Source organism: Pecten maximus, chromosome 15, assembly GCF_902652985.1.
Source record: "Pecten maximus chromosome 15, xPecMax1.1, whole genome shotgun sequence".
Taxonomy (NCBI): domain Eukaryota; kingdom Metazoa; phylum Mollusca; class Bivalvia; order Pectinida; family Pectinidae; genus Pecten; species Pecten maximus.
Window position 1 is genome coordinate 4,620,514 of NC_047029.1, and position 15,275 is coordinate 4,635,788.

At 36.2% G+C, this 15,275-nt stretch overlaps 1 protein-coding gene across 1 annotated transcript in view; it reads right to left on the minus strand.

The window, feature by feature from the left end:
• Positions 1-4,536: 4,536 nt before the first annotated feature.
• The window catches only part of LOC117343113, a 32,067-nt gene continuing 21,328 nt past the window's right edge, over positions 4,537-15,275 (minus strand). The window contains exons 2-5 of the mRNA XM_033905427.1: positions 9,591-10,382; positions 8,232-8,489; positions 7,130-7,307; positions 4,537-6,972 (exon numbers count right to left, since the gene is read on the minus strand). Of these exons, the coding sequence (XP_033761318.1) occupies positions 6,759-6,972; positions 7,130-7,307; positions 8,232-8,489; positions 9,591-10,278 (1,338 nt within the window). The 5' untranslated portion in view covers positions 10,279-10,382 and the 3' untranslated portion in view covers positions 4,537-6,758. The remainder of the gene's footprint in view (positions 6,973-7,129; positions 7,308-8,231; positions 8,490-9,590; positions 10,383-15,275) is intronic.

Below are 15,275 nucleotides of genomic sequence, written 5' to 3' on the forward strand. Positions count from 1 at the left end.
GATGGAAGATGGACTGGCAACACACATCGCCCCACTAGTACTGCTTAAGCTCACTTGCCCTTTGGGGAAGACAAACTTAAAATAAGCTGTTGTTCAGGAAAATCAATATGACTTCTGCAGCTGCTATGTTGAAGTTTTGACAAAGACTAACAGAAATTATTCCTTTCCTGAACATCCCCAACCATCTTTAGCTCAGCAAAAGTGAAAAAAAAAAGTTCTTTAAGATTGTGGCCATCTTGGATTTTCAACGCAAGTTGAAACTAATCTTTTTGGTGGAACTAAATGTAGTTTTAAAATGTGAAAATTTTTACAGCTACCACACAATGGGTAATAGGTTATACTAAAACAAATTAATTATCAAATGATTCTAGAATTCTTTTCTGATCTAAGAAGGTCAATGTTATATTGACCTCTCTTAGTTGGCAACACCGATTTTATAAGAGTGGACTGTGACTTATGTACTGGGTATAATTATAGCAAAAGCATTATGATAACAGAAAAACAACAACTAGGGTTTGTTCTGAGATTATCACTTTTATTGATTAATTATGAAGAACAATTGACTAGCTATACTTTATGGCATTACAGTATTAATAACAGAAAACATCGGCAAACTTGGAACAACCAGCATAATCTATTCAAACTTCATAAAATTTAAAATCACAACTTAATGCTTGAACATCAATTATTCTTCTGTTTTTATCACTTGGCAATATATTCTATACAAAGCAAATACTTGAGTTTTCAATTTAAAACATTTGCCTTAAAATATGCAAAATAAAATAGAAATAAAAACTTGTTCTTTCATTTTGTAAAATCACCTTCCTACATGTATTTTAAATTCAGACAAATTATAATCAAAACCATTTACTTTAATATTAACCCATTTTCATTATATTCAGATTAAACCGAGTTTCCTGTGGATTATTAGGTAAAAAAACAAAATAACAAAACAAAAAAACCTCAATTATACAAAATCAATTGGTGTTTCCATGCAGATTTACCAATAAAATGAGACAACCTAAAAGTTCCATTATGTATTGTGCTCAGGCCAAATCAGGTAATTTACAACCAAGATAAAAACATCTCATCAAACTCCAAAGTTTAAGAAACATAACTGTAGGCGTGTCTTTATAAATAGTTCTATGGTGAGAAAACCCAAAACACACCTCAAGTTACACCAAATATGTAATTTTTTGTCATCCTTTTTTTTTTTTTAAATTGTCTATCAAATGCATAATGATTTTAAGTTGACTACAATTTCTTTGATTTTTTTACACAAAGTTACATGAATCTACTGCTTGTGTTTAATTTGTATTGATCTTGCAGCACATAAATCAGTAAATATTACAAGGCTACACATACAATGTACATCATGGCTGACCAGAGTTACAATTTATATAACTATAATAAAACATGAATTTTAGTGATGAAAAATTTGAACATAAACTTTAATCAACAAAGGAGGTGGTGCATGGCGGCCCACGGCCGAATATTATTTTATGCATGATATTATGATTGACTTTTACCAAATACATGTCATTTTAGACACTAAAACGAAAATTGGCAAATGCTGTATACGCAGCGCCACCTAACATGATTTCTGTAAAAAATGTGTACCCTCCCTTTTAAATTCAGTATATTTCTCGTACAAAAGTACTTGATAAATTTCATATTGCATTGATAGTCTCATGTGATGTTATATTTTATAAAAACGTGTGTTTAGTATGAATTTGTATAATAGAAAGTGTAATTACAGCTTTTTTAACAAAATTATCAGTAAAAAAATTACCTTCTTGAAATTTTCTTTTATTTGTTAAGTAGATAAAATGTAATAATCGTTGGAGTACTATCAAATTTTGCTTTTAAAAAACATGTTTGCATATTAATCTTGATACACAACCAAAAAAAATCATCAAAAATTACTGGATAACAAAAGATTTTTGCTTACAAAGAAAGGTCATGAAGTAAATTGTATTAAAAACCCAAGGGTTAAAAAGGAGCACCCTGTCTGACACAAGCAGTAAAGTCTGGTTGCATTGTTATTTTTGTTGGATTTTTAGCATTTGCCTCTATTTTTCAGTACTTTCGGTACTTTGATATGTTGTCCAAAATTGGGGTTGTATGCATCCAGTAATTCACCAAATAAATTTGTTTCATTAAATGTTTATGAATATCCATAGATTATTTCTAACCGGAAATTTTGATAGTACTCCATTAATAACTTTGTGGTATTAGACTTTAAATGAAAAGTTAAAAACAATGATTTTCACAAAGAAGACATCAAATTAGGCTGAAATTTAATTTTAGTGTCACGGAGCGTGATGATTCATATACAAAATTAAACCTTAAACAAATGGGGTGAATTTGTTTCACAAATAGGAAATAAAAATGTCTTCTATAATAATTAGTGGTCAAAACATTAGCTTCTTATGCAGTTAGATGGGGAAATAATGAAATCACCAAAAAAAGAATATATACATTGAGGAATGGAAATTAATTCCTCCCACATAATCGGGGATATTATGCTTTTGACAAAAATATGTTTCCGGGAAAAAAATCGCCGTGGGCCGATTTAGCCCTCCTATGCACCACCTCCTTTAAAAACTAATGCTACAAAACGTAAAACAAGAATAATATGGATTACAGAAAAAATGTCAAAGTTCTTCCTCTCTGGATAAAAGGTCAGAGTTCTTCGTCCCTGGATATCATTACTAACAGGGTTCTGGTGTATGTCACTTAACAATCAACACTGGGATACCAATATCAAGACCACCAAGATCACCTTTTCTCTACATATTAGAGCACTCCAGGTATATCCATCCTCCCAGTCTCACTCCAATCTGACAACAAGCACTATGCTTTATACCAAGATCTTAATCTCACAGCAAGCACTATGCTTTATACCAAGATCTTAATCTCACAGCAAGCACTATGCTTTATACCAAGAACACAATCTCACAGCAAGCACTATGCTTTATACCAAGTTTCTAATCTCACAGCAAGCACTATGCTTTATACCAAGTTTCTAATCTCACAGCAAGCACTATGCTTTATACCAAGAACACAATCTCTAACCAAGCACTATGTTTTATACCAAGAACACAATCTCAAACCAAGCACTATGCTTTATACCAAGAACACAATCTCTAACCAAGCACTATGCTTTATACCAAGTTTCTAATCTCACAGCAAGCACTATGCTTTATACCAAGATCTTAATCTCACAGCAAGCACTATGCTTTATACCAAGAACACAATCTCTAACCAAGCACTATGCTTTATACCAAGTTTCTAATCTCACAGCAAGCACCCTGCTTCATAAAATTAATTTAACTTCCTCAAAGCCAGCACTATGCTTTATACCAAGAACACAATCTCTAACCAAGCACTATGCTTTATACCAAGAACACAATCTCAAACCAAGCACTATGCTTTATACCAAGAACACAATCTCTAACCAAGCACTATGCTTTATACCAAGAACCCAATCTCACAACAAGCACTATGCTTTATACCAAGTTTCTAATCTCACAGCAAGCACCCTGCTTCATAAAATTAATTTAACTTCCTCAAAGCCAGCACTATGCTTTATACCAAGAACACAATCTCTAACCAAGCACTATGCTTTATACCAAGAACACAATCTCAAACCAAGCACTATGCTTTATACCAAGAACACAATCTCTAACCAAGCACTATGCTTTATACCAAGAACCCAATCTCACAACAAGCACTATGCTTTATACCAAGTTTCTAATCTCACAGCAAGCACCCTGCTTCATAAAATTAATTTAACTTCCTCAAAGCCAGCACTATGCTTTATTCAAGAATCCAATTTTCTCACAGCCAACAGAACTAACTGCCAGTTACAGAACCATACATGTCAGTTGTAAACAAAGGCCCGCTACTTACTGATACATGTCAGTTGTAAACAAAGGCCCGCTACTTACTAATACATGTCAGTTGTAAACAAAAAGTCGCTACTTACTAATACATATCAGTTGTAAACAAAGGCCTGCTACTTACTAATACATATCAGTTGTAAACAAAGGCCCGCTACTTACTAATACATGTCAATTGTAAACAAAAGGCCCGCTACTTACTAATACATGTCAATTGTAAACAAAAAGTCGCTATTTACTAATACATGTCAGTTGTAAACAAAAAGTCGCTACTTACTAATACATGTCAGTTGTAAACAAAAGGCCCGCTACTTACTGATACATGTCAGTTGTAAACAAAAAGTCGCTACTTACTAATACATGTCAGTTGTAAACAAAAGGCCCGCTACTTACTGATACATGTCAGTTGTAAACAAAGGCCCGCTACTTACTGATACATGTCAGTTGTAAACAAAGGCCCGCTACTTACTAATACAATATGTCAGTTGTAAACAAAAGACCTGCTACTTACTAATACATGTCAATTGTAAACAAAGACCTGTTACTTACTGATACATGTCAGTTGTAAACAAAAAGTCGCTACTTACTAATACATGTCAATTGTAAACAAAAGACCTGTTACTTACTGATACATGTCAGTTGTAGACAAAAGACCTGCTACTTACTAATACATGTCAGTTGTAAACAAAGACCTGCTACTTACTAATACATGTCAGTTGTAAACAAAGACCTGCTACTTACTGATACATGTCAGTTGTAAACAAAGACCTGTTACTTACTAATACATGTCAATTGTAAACAAAAGACCTGCTACTTACTAATACATGTCAATTGTAAACAAAAGGCCCGCTACTTACTGATACATGTCAATTGTAAACAAAAGGCCCGCTACTTACTGATACATGTCAATTGTAAACAAAAGGCCCGCTACTTACTGATACATGTCAATTGTAAACAAAAGGCCCGCTACTTACTGATACATGTCAATTGTAAACAAAAGGCCCGCTACTTACTGATACATGTCAATTGTAAACAAAAGACCTGCTACTTACTGATACATGTCAATTGTAAACAAAAGGCCCGCTACTTACTAATACATGTCAGTTGTAAACAAAAGACCTGCTACTTACTGATACATGTCAGTTGTAAACAAAAGACCTGCTACTTACTAATACATGTCAGTTGTAAACAAAGGCCCGCTACTTACTGATACATGTCAATTGTAAACAAAAGACCTGCTACTTACTGATACATGTCAATTGTAAACAAAAGGCCCGCTACTTACTGATACATGTCAGTTGTAAACAAAAGGCCCGCTACTTACTGATACATGTCAGTTGTAAACAAAGGCCCGCTACTTACTGATACATGTCAGTTGTAAACAAAAGACCTGCTACTTACTAATACATGTCAGTTGTAAACAAAGGCCCGCTACTTACTGATACATGTCAGTTGTAAACAAAGGCCCGCTACTTACTGATACATGTCAATTGTAAACAAAAGACCTGCTACTTACTGATACATGTCAATTGTAAACAAAAGTTCCAATGGGGATGTATTGACCACCTTTCACATTCTGATATATGTCAATTGTAAACAAGAGGTCCCATGGTCCTGTATTAATCACCTGCTTCTTTCTGCTGAATGTTCTATGGCAATGATGTAATGTAAATAATTAAACCAAACAGAAAATGAATACAAAGGTACAAAAGTCGGTAACGTATCTTACAGGTGACCTTTGTGTCACAAATCTTTAAAATATGTAAATCTTTTCATTCTGATGTTGGAATGACACTAAAAATTAATCAAACAATCTTTGACACAAAGAATTAAAGGTCATAGTTGTAGATAAATTCCTAAACACACAAAGGTAATTAAACCAAAAATGTTTATTAGAGTCTCCAGCTAAAAAATGAAAGACAAAAGTCTTCAGTAAACTGACCTAAAACATACATGTATATTAATCTCATGCAAAGTTCACATCAATCAAATTACATAACACCCATCAATCTGAGTATTATATACACCCATCGATCGGAGTATTACAAACACCCATCGAAACAAGTATTACATACACCCATCGATCGGAGTATTACATACACCCATCGATCTGAGTATTATATACACCCATCGATCGTAGTATTATATACACCCATCAATCCGAGTATTACATACACCCATCGACCTGAGTATTACATACACCCATCAATCCAAGTATTACATACACCCATCGATCCGAGTATTACATACAACCATCAATCTGAGTATTACATACACCCATCAATCCGAGTATTACATACACCCATCAATCTGAGTATTATATACACCCATCAATCTGAGTATTACATACACCCATCAATCTGAGTATTACATACAACCATCGATCTGAGTATTACATACACCCATTGATCCGAGTATTACATACACCCATCAATCTGAGTATTACATACACCCATCAATCTGAGTATTACATACAACCATCGATCTGAGTATTATACATACACCCATTGATCCGAGTATTACATACACCCATCAATCTGAGTATTACATACACCCATCAATCTGAGTATTACATACACCCATCGATCCAAGTATTACATACACCCATCGATCCAAGTATTACATACACCCATCAATCCGAGTATTACATACACCCATCAATCTGAGTATTACATACACCCTTCGATCTGAGTATAACATACACCCATCGAACCGAGTATTACATACACCCATCGATCTGAGTATTACATACACCCATCAATCTGAGTATTATATACACCCATCTGTCCGAGTATTACATACACCCATCAATCTGAGTATTGTAGTAAAGTTCGTTTTTTGATACGAAACTGACTATTTCATCCTCTGGTATCGGTTTGTCAACATCTTGGTGATCTCCTCAGTTAAAACTTTCCAGATTTTGCCATGTTTCTCTACATCAGCCCTGTCAGGATGGTAATTCACCACAGACTGTTGGTAGTACTTCTTCTTTTGAGGATAGTCAGTTTTGGCAGCCATAGACATCTTGAAGAACTTCTTGTGGATAGGTTTCTTTGGGGGGTATTCCCTGAAATATAAAGAAATTAGTATTCCCTGGAATATATGGAAATTAGTACTAAATGTCTCTTATAGCGCTTGTACATCAACAAAAAGTCTAACCGTGTGCAGAAGGCTTGTCCAATTATCAATTATAATGACAGTTGACAGGGCTTGTAAATACTAACTTGTACAAATAGTCCAAAAGCTCCAGATCTTCTTTCTTGTTTGCCTTGGCAAGGTCAGCAAGTTCTTTCTTCATCTCCTTCTTCAGTTCCTCCTTCTCTTTGTTCCATTCCTCTTCCTCAGCCGACACAGTCTCCCTCTGATATGCTTGTAGGATCTCCGAACACTCCTTAAACCAGTCTAAATATACCAAGTAGAGCTATGTAATTCTTCATTCTAGAGATTTGGAAAATCAGTCTGAACTGGAACACTGACAGGTCAGCTAGACAGATCAGCTTGACCGGTCAGACACTGACAGGTCAGCTAGACCTATATATTCCCCCCATAATCAAGAAGTAATATAGCCATATCTGCCTGCTCCCCATATCACTGAGGTTGATGTTTGGCATTCGGATTTAAAAATAATCACAAAAGAAAGCAAGTAAGCAAAATATACATTATACATGTACAATGATGTGACCTGTTAAGGAAATGTACATACAGGTGTAATGCTAATTTCATTAGCTTTGATTACTTCCAAAAACAGCCAGGGTCATTGTCATCATTGTTCATGAGGAAATGACCTTTGGACCTAAATGACTTTTGACATTTAATTTTGACTAACTTCACTTCATAATTTCTTAAACTGTTCATCAGTAACAAAAACAAGATGTCCATGGGGTCTTAACGGTCATCAGACTTAACACGTCACTAGACGCTAGTGCTTTTGTAGCATGCAAACTCAGTAGCAGGAAACTGGTAGACAACAATTAGGATAGTGCAATACTGTATGTTAGCCATGGCACCATCTTTTTTAAAATGTGTTTTTCAATCAAGATGGCTGTCATATGGTTGCCATCTTGGATTTCGGACACACCAAGAAATAGCACTTGCCAGTTAAATATCAAAACAAAACCAACATAGGAACTTAAGTTTTTAAAAAGTGCTTTTCATATTAACAGATATAGCTACATGTATATTGGATTTCAAAGACACAATACTTAGTCAGAAATATTTCAGAATAATTCCAGAAAAGTCAAAAGAAAATCTGAGTACCAGTAAATATCCTAGAACAGCAATGTTCTGAAGCCGAGATGCAAAACCACAAATCCATTCCATACATACCAACATTGGTGAAAGTACGGGGGTGCATGCTGTGGGCCAGATGCATGGATCTGATGAGGTAGCGCTTTGCCTTTTCTTTCATTTTCAGCACCTTGTCGTAAAGTCTCCCAAGCCTGCTCAGGGCAACAGCCTCTAACTCTACCTCTGTCACATCCCGGGTCCTAATGATGGCCAGCTTATACCAGTCTACCACCTCCCACGCCATATCCATGTTCAGGGCCTCCTCCTCCATGGTCAATTGGTGGTACAAATTGTCTCCTGAAAATTTTGTCATAAAATCACACTGCATCTTGTATGACTATGAGTTTCTTTTCAAATGTGATCAATGAAGCTAAATTTTTCATATTACTGAAGCATCAGATTCTCTCATCATTGAGTACTATCAAATGATTTTAAGACTTACTGATATTTCCCCAACAAGGCCTCCAACATATACTCTCATATTGGGTGGTTAGACCCTCAATCTTCACTTGACTTATATAATATACAGTATTACCCCAAACCAAGTCTGTTCAAAATCCACTAATTAAATTCATTCTTGACAAGTTCATTAATAACACAATGAATTAAACATGGTTAAGGAATGCTAATATTCACCAAGGCCATAAAATAAAACAAATACTTGTTTCCGCTAACCCTTCTAACCCTTTATTTTTGAGCTTACTCTGTTTTTTGGGCCATTTTCAAGGAAGGACTATTGAAGTCAAAGTTGCTTGTCTTTATTTATTACATTTTTACCAGTGAAATATCAAAAATTATTTATTCTATAAAAGTGATATTTTTCACTTTTGCTGATTTGACCAATCAAATTAATGATTAGAAAATAGAAAAATAATTGACCAATCAGAAAGCCCGACATATATGTCAGCACCTGGACAGGGGGAACTACATTTTTTAGGGAACTGTAGGTCTTAAGTTAGCATACGGGGTAGATTTTTCGTTGATAAAAAATGTAATAAACAGAATATCTAACGGTGTCTTCAGTAATACCAAATATATTTCACTCGTGTGGCTAATATTTTGATATTTTTCACTCGTGCGCAAAATATCAAAATATTAGCCCCACTCGTGAAATATATTTGGTATTACTGAAGACACTGTTAGATATCCTCTATATACATGTAACTGGTTTTTGTCAAAGAAATCAAAGATCAGACACATGGAGGTAGTAGCTAATTATAACTTTATAGCTTAATAAGAATTGAAAAAAAAATAAATTGTTTTGTCATTTCTATACATTGACGGATAAAATGTACCTTGGATTTTTAATTTCAGTATTAATACTGGTTTTTTTTATTAACTTTTGAAGATACCAGTAACTGAATGATTATCGTGACATGATCACTAGTTGTAACTCACCTATAGACCGAGCCTGCATGGATTCAGCCATACAGAAGTGCATAAACACATCAGCTTCCAATATCTTCACCTCTCCTTCAATGGTTACCTCCCCTTTACCACTTGCGATGGCTTCATGCAAGGGCATATGACAGTTCCTCATCTCTGACAATGCACGCCTAAAGCATCCCTTTTCCAAGGCTGTAACTCCAATATGGAAATGATTTTGTGCAATTTCAAGATAACATTCCCCCCGAATGTTACTGATGTGGATTTCTTGAACAACATCGTAATAAACACCAACTCTATCATCTATGTCCAGCTCACTACATTTCCCAGATTTAAGTCCATCCCAGCAGATCTTTGCTGAAGACTTGACATTATCTACCCATGATTTCGGTTTCACACCTTGTCCATGGTTCACTGCTGTAGAAAAGAACTTAAAGGCTTCTTTGTAATATAGTACAGCTGTGGTGAACCTCGCCGACGAGACTTCCTCCACCTGGGCCCGTCGCCATGCAGTCATAGCCAGATTTTTTGAAGCAGACATTTTGTCACTCTCAGTGCCACCTTCGTTCAGAGCTTTGTTGTAACAGTTAGAAGCCTGTTGTAATCGGTCTCGCTTTATCACAGGACTGAGACCATCTCTGACAGACGTATATAAATCATTTCCTTTCTGTCTCCAGTGTAAGGAGCTGCTGCCGGCCATCTTTGTTCAGCTAGACAATATTAATGATGGAAATATTTAAGATCGGATCGAGTTCCTCTATAATCACTGACTCTGGTTTTAAACCTCTGTTTTGCTGCATATACCTAAAAACAAAATTGAAATCATTTTCAGAACCAATACATGTAGTTGTACATATTTAGCATTTAAAGCTCTCCATTTTTTACCTGGATATTAATATGGCATTATATTTTTTAATTCCCTGTGTAGCAGGCCGGGTTTTAATTGTAAATACTGTACATAGTTGTATGGTTGACTTCTAGCTTCCGGCTAGGGGGAATTTCCCTTTAGCTCAGTTGGTAGAGCGGCGGACCAGTAAGCCGAGGGTCGCGGGTTCAATCAAGGCTGGCTGCACATTACTACTCCTTGAACTTTTACATTGGTGCCGCAGACCACTCCAAGTGAAAGCAAGAGGATTCCTTGGAGATAGAACCTGGGTTGGTGTGTTCGGGGGCGAACACGTTTGAAGGAGGGAGTAGTGTAGCAGGCCGGGTTTTAATTGTAAATACTGTACATAGTTGTATGGTCGCCTTCTAGCTTCCGGCTAGGGGGAATTTCCCTTAAGCTCAGTCGGTAGAGCGGCGGCCAGTATTAGCCGAGGGTCGCGGGTTCGATCCCAGCAGGCTGCACACTACTACAACTTGAACTTTTACACCTGTGTTGATATGGCTGTATACCATTTACATACTATAGTGATTTCTATGTCTACAATGTATACTTAAAGATCATTGGTTCAAATTGTGTACAATGTACCATGTTTATCCTCAAATACTTTCCCTTGTGTAACAGTTTAAAGTTTGGGGAAGACTTATTAGTAAAGCACTTTTAGCTTATTTCGAAATTGATGATTCCCAAAGAATTATGAAGGGGGCTTATTTGTGGGCAGGGTTTCTTTGCAATTAAATTAATATATGGCATGCACATGTAGTTATTTCACACACATTTGTGTCTTTATTTTTGGCAGAATCTGTCTGCATTTTCGCAGTTCCACGCTTGCGGCGTTCCACCATTTTGCATGGACTGTAAAACCCGCCGTTGCATTGTGGGACTAATTTTCAGAGAACCTTGGTCCGGCAGCCACAGTTATTATTTTTTGGAATTCCCCGTATACTTTCATAAATACCAGTATACATTTTATTTCAGTTTCTGATTCATGATAATCAATTAGGTATGTATCAAGTCCGAAAACTGTAAAAAAACTCAAAATGTAAACATCGATTTATGTTTCTTCGTGAGTATGAGGCTTTAACATCTTAAAGTAAAACAGGGCTTTTTCTCACTGGTTTGGGATGGGGCCTTTTTGTTTCTTTTTGGGAAGAAAAGGCGCATATTGGGCAAGATTTTTTCCGATTGAAAACGAATAATGAACAAGATGTTTTGCTGAACTCGATATCAGGATTTTCATATTGCTGTGTTGTTAGGCCTTAAAAAGTAGATACGTCCCTGCCTTGTGGCAAATAAAATCTATTGCAAAATTTACTGTTTCAGCAATTTTGGCTTTTCTTTATGGGGCGCCGTTTTACTATTTATTCCCATTTGGTGAAATGAGTGATATCACCTAAATTGGCTAATCGAATAGGTGATATCACTTAAGAACTTTTTTAAGTGATATATCACCTATTCGAATACGCATGTAGGTTAATGTTGCATTTATAATTTAAAAGAACAAAAATAGTCATGTTTTTATATAAATTCAATATTTAATGATTTCCCGGTTAGTTTTGTTTGTTTTCTTGATCGGATTTTAATGTTAGGTGTCCAACGTCTTTATTGGGATGTTTTCGTCGGTCCTCCTGTTCTCGCGTGGTCACGTGACGTCACGGCACGAAGGACTACATTAACACTTGGTCGGTAAATATGGCCAGAGCACCCGACCAACGTATTTTGTCGTACAAACAAATATGATGCACTTATTCATCGTGCTAAGAAACCGAGAAAAAGTGCTGTACATTCTTCTATTTATTCAAGTATGGTTACATAACGGCTTTATAAACTGGTCTTAATTGACGAAGTGCCGATTAATTGACTACTTTTTAAGTAATTTTGACGATGTTTGTCATTTTCGTAAGAATGTACAGCACTTTTCGTTGTTCTCATACAATTACCTTCACGCTCTTACCTGTTTCATAATTATTGATTTAGGGTAGTCGGGTGCTCTAGAACGATTTATAGAGCAAGTGTTAATGTTCATTCTCCAATATTAGAACTCTTCAGTGTTTTAAGTATCGAAATCGGCATATAGAAACGAACAAACGTTAATAAACGAATGCAATGGATCGTAATTAATTCAAATAATTATTTACAGATGATTTCCAAAGACATAAGATATAGTTAGACGTTTTCGGCTGTACATGCAAGTTTGTAAATTCGACACTGTGATAAAACCACCGTCCTCGTCGTTGCCATGACAGCCGATCGAATCTCCGATCACGAATGCACTGTCAAAGTGAAAGTTGAAGTATTTTTCGCAACATGCCGTTTAAACTTAAAATTACATTAACACATCATATTGATTGGGGTTGATTGTAAGAAAACTAACAAAAACACTCAAAAACACAGAATGAAGCCTTCGTGTCAGGCATTGCAGACACAACGCGGGATCTGTAAACAAAGTGACGTCATTGGAATGTACAAGTTGCAACAATGTACAACAATGTATTTTTTACATGAATACACTAATGAGCAACAAAACGGGACGCAACATTAACCCACATGCGTAGGTGATATCACTCATTCAAATAGGTGATATCACTTATTGAAATGAATAGGTGATATCACGACACCAATTCGAATAGGTGATATCACTCATTCCGATATCGAATAGGTGATATCACTTAATGAAACGAATAGGTGATATCACCAAATGGGAATAAATAGTAAAACGGCACCCCATATTTCTTAGGGAAAATACATAACCCACTTGCGTATATTACCGGAGATTGCGTATTCCTAGATGTACGCAAGTTGGAGGTTTTTCCCAAGCCCGAGTTTCCTCTGGGCCTAACACCATATAGATATATGTCTACCAGACATGGTGTTAGTCCCCGACCTGATTTGAGCATCTTCAGTCATGCCTTTCTGATTCAGTTCAGTACAGTGTTTGAAAGTAAAGGTGGTCCGATAGCCTGAGGCTATAGAAAACCTGGTCGGTCTATGTAAAATTTGAAAGTGTTGGCCTGATTGGTTATGAAAAGTTTGAGTCCTGACATACATTACAATTCATGTAGACAACATTCCAATATTTTCTGACAAATGATCATATGAAATCAGAGCTTACAATAGAGTTTTTATTACCCATAACAGCGTGTTATTACTGGATGATGCAAGCGTTTGCGTGACAGTTATGCTACTTTCGACAATATGTTTACAAAATGGTCTATGGAAAAATGACTTGGGCTATGGGATTTCAATTTTCTGTAGACACATTCACTGAGGGCCCTAGACCGTTCAATTACGTTAAAAAAACGTTCTGTTATATACAATCGTTGATTTATGACAATCTAGTGTTGATTCTTCAAATCAGTGTTCACCCCTCCCGGTACACTGTTCATTTAATATTCTAGCGATCATTCTTCAAGTATCACCGTTCAGTAATCAGAAAGTATCTATTTTTCACGGACAGCGTTCTCGCGTGAAGGAACCGTGTATACCTCGCGGATGCTGTTCTGTTTGCAGGTCTACCGCTGAATTTTGAATTCGAGTGTTCAGTCTTACAAAATCATTCAGTTCTCGCGACCCACCGTTCAGTTTTGGGCATACTGTTCAGTTTTGGCAACACCATAGAGTTTTCATGACCCACCATTCAGTTTTTAAGTCACTGAGCAATTTATAGTTTTGTTAGCCTCGGGCTAATCTATCGACCAGCAACGCCAGCACAGCCAGCCATACGCATTGCCTCCTACTTTACCTGGACAGCAGTCATGCGTGACGACCTATCTCAGATCAGCGCCCATGGGAAAGGGGTCATCTCGGCATGCGAACCTTTCAGTGACACTACCTTACCACAGGTAACAAATTATAACTGGATTATGATTAAATTGCTCAAAATCATTGTTGTATACTCTTCACTAGACTAATCAAACGACTAAACCTATGCTGTCATATATACATCATATTGATTGCACATTGGCAATGCAAAGTGGTAATTAAAATGAGTAGTTTTTTTCATATTGGTCTTATCAATGCAAACAACAATGCACCCGTGATTGAAATAGAATGCATGGAATTCTATGCGTAACAATTGTTCCGTCTCGCAGTATTCGCGCATGAAATGACTAATACCCGGTAATGAAATAACAATGAAACAGATCACTACGCATCGCAATACTACATACCGTAATACATATCTTTCTATTCCAAAATGTTTCTCCTCTTTGCATTACATTACGTATAAAGAAACATGTGTAATATAAGCAAAGCATGAATTATTAGTTTGACTGATGGGACTAAACGTCCCTGTTCCGGTTATAACGAGATTATGAGTTTGAGACCCTGTCGGGGCACGACTCATAAAAACTATGTTACATGATCACCCCGCTATTCTGAATATCGACCACTTTGGACAGTCCCAAAGACCACTAATTAACGTTAATTTACCTCATCATTACGACCATTCACAAATGGTCAAATTTATCTGGTGTGCAACGAGCCGTGAGTAGCTTTCCGCGGCATATCAAGCGTTTTATCTAAACATAAGTTCATTTTATTTGCTTATACGATCATGTATCAGAGCGACATAATATAGATACAGTGAAACCTCACCTCACGACCACCTCAAAATTACGACCACCCCGCTATTACGGGCACTTTTTTTTCAGTCCCGATATTTTCTCTATATATCTTTGTATTGATCGCTTCACTATTACAACTACCCCGCTATTCCGTATTACGACCACCTTGGGAAGTCCCAACGACCACTAATTAACGTTAAGTAACCCCACTATTACGACGAGTTGGTCGTGTCTAAAAATTTACCTGGT